General features: G+C 35.6%; 1 protein-coding gene across 11 annotated transcripts; it reads right to left on the reverse strand.

Annotated features, from left to right (window-relative positions):
- Positions 1-275: 275 nt before the first annotated feature.
- Positions 276-5,946, reverse strand: LOC136201991 (uncharacterized). 11 transcript variants are annotated; one of them, XR_010674243.1, is made up of 9 exons: positions 5,806-5,946; positions 5,624-5,711; positions 5,004-5,080; positions 4,847-4,930; positions 4,531-4,557; positions 4,338-4,429; positions 3,686-3,754; positions 3,136-3,249; positions 1,913-2,244 (listed from the first exon to the last, which is right to left on the reverse strand). XR_010674243.1 is itself a non-coding variant. In XM_065992394.1 (7 exons), exons 4-7 carry the CDS (start codon positions 3,716-3,718, stop codon positions 794-796), a joined length of 522 nt encoding a protein of 173 aa, XP_065848466.1. In that variant the 5' UTR covers positions 3,719-3,754; positions 4,847-4,930; positions 5,004-5,080; positions 5,624-5,946; the 3' UTR covers positions 276-793. The 11 variants fall into 11 exon arrangements, 3 of the variants coding, with proteins under 3 accessions (XP_065848466.1, XP_065848465.1, XP_065848467.1); XR_010674241.1 differs by having other exon boundaries at positions 4,338-4,442; XR_010674242.1 differs by lacking the exon at positions 4,531-4,557 and having other exon boundaries at positions 4,338-4,442.
- Between the last annotated feature and the right edge of the window lie 4,487 nt (positions 5,947-10,433).

Here is a 10,433-nt window from a genome sequence, read left to right on the forward strand (position 1 = left end):
TTCTCTGTCAATTCCCATCATGTCGTTGTAGGATCAGGTGAAGGCTTTCACATGTTTCTTTAGTGTTTTGATCCTCTCAACCCTTTCTTCAAAAGTTAAGTTGTTTGATATAGAAACATTTTTAGTTTCTTTTGTGTACCAAGATTTATTTCAATTAATGATGAGTTATGAATGCTAAATATTCCATTAGGTGGGTCTAATGCATGTATGATACCGGTATCAGAGACGTCGCACAAATAAGCAAACTATGAATTCATTGCATTAAACTTGGTAAATAGATCATTGTCAAAATTGAATACAGAAGAAATGTTAACATTAAAGTCCCCCTACATAATCGGAAGCAGATCATCCTTTGTCTCAGACATAACATCATCTTCAAGAAGAAAATTTTCAAGATCAATGGAGAGTTCTTTCATCTAGTCTTCAGACAGCTTCTGAACCTTATTCGGAATGAGTGGAGTCTCATCAGCATTTTTGGAAGCTTCAGCAAACTTTTTTTTAACCTCAGTCATGATTTCATCAGTGCTTCGTCCTTCACCCGACTTCTATTCTTCATAGAAATTGGAGCCCATATTATCTGTGACTTTTATGCGGCAATAGGAAATTCCCTGATTAGAATCCTCATCGAGAACTGACTTCATTCTCTTCATAGGGCGAGAGACTTTTTCCTTGATTTCTTGGTCAAACTCCTCTTCATCTACAAGGATGTGACTATTAGTCTGAAGTAGGAAGGGAATGTCCCTGCTTTTTGAGAAATCCACTGTGTCGTTGAGGATCTCAAACCCTAGAAGCTTCATTCCATAGGTTTTGGTTCCCCCATATAGGCGCAAGTCTTTCCCTTTACGAAAGTTATGAACTTCCTCTTGGTGCTTTTACTCCTTAGAGGCTTCTTTCCATTATCGGGCTTAAACCCTAAACCATGACGATGATGCTGTCCAGCTTCGATGTTAAAAGAGACAACCCCTTGTTGTTCTTTGCCCAATCCTAAACGTGTGATGAAATTCATATTCAACATTGTGTTTGGTACTCCGGCATGCATATTATTGTCGAAGATACTAGCCACTTGAAAACTCCTGTAAGAAGAAAAGTCTCCCCCAATCATGGCGACAAACGGCACGTCATCCGCCTCAATATTCTCAATTCCATTGGATAACAGAAATTTGACTTTTTGATGTAGAGTTGATGGTATTATGCCAAGTTTATGAAACCAAGGACGACCCAATAATAGTGAGAAGGTGACCGGAATGTCTAGCATAGTGAATTCCACATGAGTTTTAACAGAACTTGTCTTAATATCAGCTTCAAACACTACAAAAAAATGACTTTTGAGGACGGTTAAAATTGTCCCCAAAAATAAGAAAAATTGTCCCCTATTTTTTGGGGGAAAATTTTTTTCGTCCCTTTGTTCTGTCCCATATGCGAGCGTACCCAATTCTATAGGGGACGAAAAGGATGATGTCGTCTCCATTTTGTGGGACGATTGTCGTCCGTAAGACTAGGGATCGTCCCCGTTCTTAGGGATGATTGTCGTCTCCAAATAAAGGAGACAATTTTTGTCTCTGAATTAGGAGACAAATTTTTGTCCTTAAATGAAGGGACAAATGTCGCCCCTAAGTAGCGGAGACGACTTTTTTCCATTCATTAGGGAACAATTTGTTTGTCCTCAAATTAAGGGGCAATTATCATCCCTATGCAAAGGAGACTATATTTGTCCTTAAAAAATCCTAGCAGAAATTTTAACAAACCTGAAAAAAGATATATTAACGTTTGGATTGAAGGAAGCACTACAGAATGTACCAATCCAGATTAAGCAAGCAATGTTACATGCCACAAGCTATCTACTCAACATGTATGACCAAATATGCACATACGTGAACAACCAAAATCCCAAGAAATGAATTAACAACAAATCTTGTTCCCAAAGCAAATGAAATTAAGATTTCAATAAATATATCCACATGAAAACAACTTAATATTTTCAAATACCCTAACATATTAACTTTATAAAATTTACAACACAGTTCTAAAACATGAAGTTAATTAATAGCAAATAACTCAAGCAACTAAAATTCTTGAGTGAACTAGATCATTTCAGTTGAGGTGAAAGGGTAACAATATTAGGTATAAGATGATTGATAAAAAGGCTTACTTCAACAGTTGAATTTTCACCATTACTCTAGAATGATTTGTTAAACCATTGGCTGAAATCCATAAAAAGTTGAGCAGTGCCCACAATTCCTCATTCTGCAAAATAAAAACAAAAAGGACACACAAATCAGAAAGTCTGGGGGATTAGTTCTGTTACCTGGAATAGTGTTCAAGCTAATAGCAATTTTCTCAGTCTGATAGAGTTTCAATCCAACATTCAGCTTAAGAGTAGCATTATTTATTTGGTGATTTTCATCAATTATAATAAAATGTCAATGTATTTTACATAGTTTTAGTCTTTCACGTCTCTTCATTAGATCACTAGTGGAAAAATGGTCATTTGCATCGGTCATTTAAGGCTATTTGCATCGGCGCAAATGATTGAAGTATTTGCGTCGGTCCTTTAAAAGATTACATCAAACAACAAAGAGAATCAATTAACTATGCATTTCTCGTTGATAAATCATGCAAATTGATATTTCATCCAGAAAGATTACATTTCATACAAATCAAATCAAATATTCAATATGCACAATACTAATAGTAGAAAAGACCTTGGCATCTCCATAAGCAGAATATTTAACACAGCAGAACACATATCAGTCATTTTAGCACTGATCTAAGTTCAGAATATACAATGAGGAGAGAGATAAGAATGTAGGTGAATGGAAGTCCTGCTCTTTCAAAGGATATCCATTTCTTCTCTGCTTGAAATGCAATTAAATATCTCGAAAGCTGTCCAATCACTTCAAAACCCTAAAAATTCCAAAGTCACTCTAGTTTTCCACAATTGACATTCCAGTTGATGCCACACAAGCTAATAGCAATCCATAATGATTCATGACAATAGAGCAGTGAACTGTGAACATGGAATCTGCTTACTTTAAAAGCAATATAAATAAAAATCACAAAATGAAGACCAAGAGCCCAAAGACAATGAAGTTTCGCTTGGCAATATCAATAAAGCAAAACAAGTACAATACTAACCATTGTGATCAGCTGATGATATGGTTCACTAGAACCTGCACATAATGAGTTTCTGAACGCAGAACTTATCGTGAGGATTGCATCATATGCCACTTTCCTAACTTCATCCTTTGCCTATAAATTGATAAGCCACTGCATGTTATTATCTCATTCAAACTCATAAACAAAACTCGATAGTAATTTTTAATGTCAATCACATTTTCCTATAATGGTGAAAATTGGAAACATCACAAACTACATCACAACCTACCCAAATAGATAATTTTATGTATGACGAGTAGTAAAATTAGTTTATCTACAAGCAATTGAACGATATAATAATATTGAGTAGCAAGAAAGTCAGGAAAGTTTCGCTTTCACAACAATACAGGGTGTAACTGGACCTTTACCCCACAAGTTTACGGCAAAATCTTATGTATTCAGCCTAAAGAAAATGCATGAAGAACTTGCCATATAGTGCAAATGATTAAACACATCTTAAATCTTTATTTCTTATAGAAAGGAAAAGAACAAAAAAGGATTTAAAGAATCCATTTCTCAAAGAACTTACATCCTTTAAAGTGAGTATGATCTCATTGAGCATAAGAAAACCCTTTGTATTTTCCTCCTCCAAACTCTTCTGTTTACAGTAAATGAAAAAAATGAGTTGTGCATTGCATACTGTAAGCAATAATATTATTACTAATGGTGAATTTAAAGCAATACTACCAAGAATTGAAGTATTATCTTTAGCTCAAATTCCAAAGAAAAAAATATCATTCTTTTAACGTGTGCTGTTGCGACCATTTTCTTGAATATATATGTATATGTACATATATGAAAAGACATATAAATGCATGGTTTTATAGTTTAGAAGCAGATATGCTTCATTACGGTGGATTCTGTTTTTTGTATTCTGATAGGCTTCTTCATGAACTTAAAACTTATATCATTAGACATACTTGTTTTAGTGATGTTACAGACTTAAAACAGAGAAACCGAATGATTAGATAGCAGAAAACCACAAAAAAGCAATTTTTCCAAGTTTCCAAAATTCCAACTATTTACAATTGAAGAACAGAACCAAAAACAACACATATAACCCCCAGCAAACAGGCTGAGAAAAGAAAACTGCATTTTAATATAATTTCTTGGTAGGAGCAGTAACAGGTATTACTAAAAACAGAGAAATAATATTCTCCTAAGTCCAGCGTCCATATCACCTCTTAACAAATCTATCCAACTCCTAACAACTTTTGCTGCAACATCACCTGCGCTGGGCATCCCTTCCCTCTTAAATAAGCACCAGCTATAGCTGCACCATTATCCTATTAAGGCATAATACAAACAAACTGTACATTATCCAATGAAAATAAATTAACTTTTTGCAGTATCCCAATGTAGAGAAAGATGTACCATAGCATGATAACTGTCACGTAGAGGCTGAAAAAATGAAAGTACAGTTGATATCCAATCAGAACACAAATGTCACCCAAACAAACTGGAAATTCATTCATGAAAAACCAACAAACTAGCCAATGATTTCTTTATAGAACTCAGCAATATAATAGCTCTGGCTATAACAAGGGACAAGGACTGATATTATTTTTTGCTCCTTTGTTTAAGAACCCAACCAAGAACAATTTTAAAAAAGCTATAGTCTCATTCACTTGATCTTTTGTAAGGGTAAAGAATATGCAAAAAACAAAATAAGTTTATACTGGTGCCCAACCTGTAGAAGCCACCTAATGGATCACCTACACTGCCAGCCATGGCTACATTAATAGCAGGGCCTCCAAAGGACTTGTATCAAATCCTGGAGATAATTCAATGTTAATAAATTATTTCTATTAATTAAGATTAATATCTTGCTAAACTGTGAGCAGTACCTCGTAGCCACTGTAATCACAGTAAAAAACGCAGACCCATGGTCTAAGAGCGTCATTGTATGATCCACGGAAAGCATCTGCAAATTCGAATATCTAATTCAACATTTCACACAATGTTACTACTAGTTATAATTTACTTGGAGAAGTTGATAGGTATTAAAGATGACTGCTCAAGTTGGATTAATTGAAACTCAAATTGAAATGTGCAAGTACCATTTTTGCTCTTTTTAAAAAGCCTAGCAGAAATTCACATAACCAAAATAAAATAATTTGAAAAATCATATGATAATCCCCAAGCTGATAAAAAGAATAAAACACCAACACAATAAAATAGGCATTACAATCAAAAAATTTAAAAGCTTGCCCTAAAACTAAATATACAAATCCTAACTTTGAACTTCCAACAGTTATTATAAGAGCCCTAACTTATGAGCAGATAAAGAATTTGACAAAAAAATGGGTCAAAATCCCCAAATTATATAGGCTTAAATCTTAATCAAATTCAACTCAAAATCATAAATGTTAGTAATACAATAATTAAATTAAAGATTTCAAACCATGATAATCATGAAAAAGCCTTCAATTTGATCTAACAATTAAAAAAAAATCGAAACAAATACCTCTATAATTGGACAAACCCACTCCTTCAATGTTAGATTTTCCTCCTTCCTCGTCGCTGGCATAAGGTTTCCGCCATGACCACAACTCCTGCCAACAGTTATACCATCAATTTACACAAGAAAAAAGTACGACCTTTCGAAAGGGAATGTTAGAGAAGGGTGGCCTGAGAAAGGAATAGGACATAAGGAGAGGTTTGAATGGAGAGGGAGGTGATAGCCGGAGATTCCATGCCGAAGATGGACTAAGAAGTAAAAAAATTGAAGAAAGTAAAAGAGGGAGGCGTGAAGAGAGAGAAACGAAAGGAAGTAGAAGACACGTTACGGAGTAGGGATTCTGTTCCTAAAAATTAGAAATGTTTAAATTAATATTATATAATTATTTTATATAATTTTGTCCCCTATTGTAACATAAAAAAGGAAAAGGAGACAATTAATATATTAGTCCCTAATATTAATTGCAAATAATATTTGAGGACAATATGTTTAAATTGTCTCTAATATTTTGTCCTTAATAATCCAATTTTTTGTAGTGAAAGGTACCGATAACCCGGCGTTTAAAATCGTCATAAGCTCGGATCACAGTGTCTGATTCCTTTAGACTCTCTTCTGGTAGACCCAAAGAACTTAGCATTCTTTTAGGACAAACATTGAGCGCTGAGCCATCATCCACCATGATGCAAGGAATGATTATGTCTAGCATTTTAATCTTGATATACAAAGGCTTGTTGTGATTTCTTCCTTCTGCAGGCAAATCTCTATCGCAAAATAAGATCTCAGCAGACTTTATGCATATTTGAGTCAGCATACAACCCAAAACATTTGCTGATACCACATGAGGAGCCTCCATTTCAGATATAGCTTTGACTAAAGCACTCCTATGTTCAGATGACTTCATTATGAGATGCTAGACGCTGGTCTGTGAAGGAGTTTTCTTAAGTTGTGAAATCAGCAGAGCCTATTTCTCCCTTTCCGAAACTGTAGGCACGGGAACATGAATACTGGATGCATGCAAATCAATAGGATTTCCTCTAGGAGGTGGAACAACATTGGAGGCATGACCACTCCTAGTTACATGGTTCACTCTGTATGAAATATTCTCATCCTGAGGAGACATAACTTAGGTCGATTGGACACACTGACTGGATCTTCTCAACGGATACAACTTGTACTCTAGCATTCACCTTTCTGAACTGCTCAAATACAAAATTCTCGTTTACCCCTGAGGACATCATATTGACTAATTTCCCAAAGTCATGAAGAGGGTTCTTTGTAGTGTTAGGCTTAGAAGGATCGACCATCTTTCCTTCATCAATTAGACACTCGATATCTCATTTGAGAATTTTTCAATTATTGGTATGATGGCGCAAAAGGGGATGGTAGAAGCAAAAATTCCCTAGATCAGTGCCTTGTGGGAGATTTGCAAATGGCTTTAAAGGTTCCATGAGGGTCACTTTCTTCAGTTTAGAGAATAGTGAACTAAGAGGAATATCCCAACGACTGATTCCCAGATTATTTTCTAGTTCATTCTGTTGAAATACAATTTCTACACTAATTTTGATTATGACAAAAATATTTAAAGAAATTAATATTTCCATAATTAATAACACATTAAAATTAAATGTTCATTTAATTGGACTAATGTGTTTGTTAAGTGTGTGTTTAATTAAATGTGAGTAAGAAAAAATTATCAAAGGCCCAAGGATCAACTTCAGCCCAATAGGTGCAAGGATCTAGAAGCTCAAAGCCATGCCTAAATGAAGACTGATTCCGGAAAACAGAAGATCAAGGCACAAGAGACAAGATAAACATTGACTCTGGACCTCTAACATTTTCATCACCAAATAAGGAAAAAAGTAGAAGCTCTAGAGGGCTTGTCCCCTGGTCAACTTGGAATCTTTGTCTCATTTGGTTAGACAGTTAGACTGCCTCTGTCAAGAATAAAAAATGTGGCATCTCGAAGACAAAACGGAAAAGAGAAGAACAACCATTGGCTAAGTACACTAGCTACTGAGGATGAAAGTGACAGAAGAGCCGTTTATGGTTATTTTGAATTTCGAAATAATCAGCCTCAAAGTGTCATTATAAAAGCTCCATCAATTGCTTCATTTGGACTTGATCATCAACATTGAATTCAAGAGAGAATCATTATTGAAGTTCCAAAAGCAAAGCAAAAATCTATGCACACTCATTATATTCATTGATGTAATAGCTCTAAGTTTTTTAATTTTGTTTTGAGTAAGAACAAAACCATCAATAGCTTAGAAAAGTTCACAAGCTCTTCTATTTGCTTCGGTCATAAGTGAACAACAAGAGAGGTAGATAGATAGTTGAGTGTAAAAGAATGTACTTTACAGAGCCTCTGTATCTAATGTAAGGGTTTGTGTTCTATCTGTTGGAAAGAGTTCACTAGAGGATTAAAACCTAGAAAATGGTATTCTAGGGACTGGATGTAGGCAGGAGACTAAACCAGCATAAATCACTGCGTAACAATTTCTCTAACCCTTTCCTTCTGATATATTTATATTGCTTGCTTTGTTGCTTAAAATTATATAACTTGCGCTTCTGACTATTATACTTAATAGTGTATTTAATCAAGTCACACAAAGGATACCCCAATTGAGTGGCCTAGTGCTTTGATGTTCAGAAGTAGAATCAAGCTTTGTTCCTATTGAATACAGTCAACAAAGTTCGCCTCTGATTCCGAGTAGGCTTGTGCTATTGAGTTAATTGTGAGATTTTTTTTATAAAGGCTTAAATCCATTAATAGTTCTATTCACCCCCCTTTGGAACTAGATTCTATCTCACAAGGGACCAACAAGTGGTATCAGAGCTTAAAGATCCCTAATGGCAGTAAATAGCACACGCTTCCTTTCGGGAAATGAGACAACTAAAATCCTCCCAGAAGGATTATCTATAACCAGACCCCTATTGTTATTTGGGTCAAACTGCACATTATGGAAAAACAAAATGAAAAATTTCATCCAAGCTCAGAACATGAGTGCTTGGCTGGCAATAGTGAAAGGCCCTTATGAACCTTATGAAACAGTTGAAGGAGTTAAGACTCTGAAAACTGAGGATAAGTGGCTAGAGGACGACTTGGAGAAGCTTCAGAATAACGCTTCGGCTATCAATATGCGTCATTGTGCTCTAGATGCTGTAGAGTTCAATAAGATCTCAAGATGCGAGTCAACAAAGGAGATATGGGATAAGCTGGAAGTCACATACGAAGGTACCAGCAAGGTTAAAGAGTCCAAATTTAATCAAAATATGAGACTCTATAAACTCTTTGAGATGAAGGAAAGTGAAGGCATCTCTGATATGCATGCTAGATTCACCAACATCATAAATGAGCTCAAAAGACTTGGAAAGATCTTCTCAGAGGAGGAACAAGTCAAAAAGATTCTCAGGCCATTCGAATGGTTGGCAGACAAAGAAGACATCCATTGAAGAAGCTCAAGACTTAACAAAATATAAGTATGATGGGATGATTGGATCATTTCTGACTCGCGAAATATCAATGAAAAAATTTGAAGCCAAAGAGAAGTCAGAAGATAAGAAGAAGAAGTCAATGGTGCTTAAAGCTGATTCTTCAGAAGATAACACTACTGACAATGAAGAGATGGCAATGTTCACTCGGAAGATGAAATGGATGTTTTGAAAGAGTGATCAGTACAAAAAGCCATACAGAAGGTTTGAGAGACTAAGAATAGAACAAGGTGAAAGCAAAACTCGGAAGGACTCTTCCAAACCCATCACATATTTTGAGTGCCATTAACCTAGACACATCAAGTCTAACTGTCCAGTGCTGAAGAAGGATAAGAAGTCTCAAAATAAGGCTATGGTAGCCACGTGGAGTGATAGCGATGAGTCTTCCTCTTCGGAAGTAGATGCTGCTGAGACATCACGTGTTTGCTTCATGCTTGATGAGACAGAAGAGAAGAGTGCAGATGAAGCAGAACTATCAATTTCCTCTGAGAATGAAACTCAAAATCTTGAGGTAACATCTCTTCTTGTCTTTAGAAAGGAAATGATAAACGCCCTCAGTGATGTCTATATACTTGTTAAAAAGTGTAATAATAAAATCAGGGCACTCAATAGAATATGTGATGAGATTGAGGAAGTCAAACTTTCTGAAATCCGACATCTCCTTCAGGACAACACTAGGCAAGATGAGAATTTAAAAATCATGCATAAATTTGTCTTTGAAGTTCAGAAGGAATCTAAAAGCCTTCAGAATGAGATCACATCAATTCAGAGTCACTTGACTCCGAATCATTATAGCCACCATCATCTTTACTATGAAAGTAACTCTTCCAATAGAAGAGGATGGAAATCACAGAAGAACGTCTAATATGACTTCTATGGGAAATATGGCCACACTATTAAGGATTGTTGGTATAGAAATGGCTATAGAAAACATGAAGATATCAAACTTGTTAGAACTAACCCCAGAGGACCCAAAAAGACTTGGGTACCTAAGAAACCTTGATATTGATATAAGTTGGTCTAAGATGTGCACAACAGTCGAAAATGTTGTATATTGACAGCGCATGCTCAAGGCATATGACTGGTGATGAAACTCAATTCATCACACTTGAATGAAAAAAGAGGTGGTACTGTAAGTTTTGTAGATGACAAGAAAGGAAAGATAGTAGGCTCTGGATCCATCGGAACCAATACTGCTATTGATGAAGTCTCCCTAATGAGAGGCCTGAAGTTCAACCTACTAAGCATGGCTCAGCCCTGTGACAAGGATAGAAGGGTTATCTTCGATGCTAAATCATAGAAAGTAAGACAAACTCTATAATCC

Source organism: Euphorbia lathyris, chromosome 8 (genome assembly GCF_963576675.1).
Source record: "Euphorbia lathyris chromosome 8, ddEupLath1.1, whole genome shotgun sequence".
Lineage (NCBI taxonomy): Eukaryota > Viridiplantae > Streptophyta > Magnoliopsida > Malpighiales > Euphorbiaceae > Euphorbia > Euphorbia lathyris.

What these genes read in the sequence shown, in the direction of transcription:
- LOC136201991 (XM_065992394.1), bottom strand. Translation starts at nt 3,718, where the DNA reads ATGCTCAATGAGATCATACTCACTTTAAAGGAT. An exon ending in TCATACTCACTTTAAAGGAT is followed by an intron (nt 3,250 to 3,685) that starts GTAAGTTCTTTG and finishes ATCAATTTATAG; the next exon opens with GCAAAGGATGAAGTTAGGAA. An exon ending in GTGAAAATTCAACTGTTGAA is followed by an intron (nt 1,074 to 2,149) that starts GTAAGCCTTTTT and finishes TTCTTCTTACAG; the next exon opens with GAGTTTTCAAGTGGCTAGTA.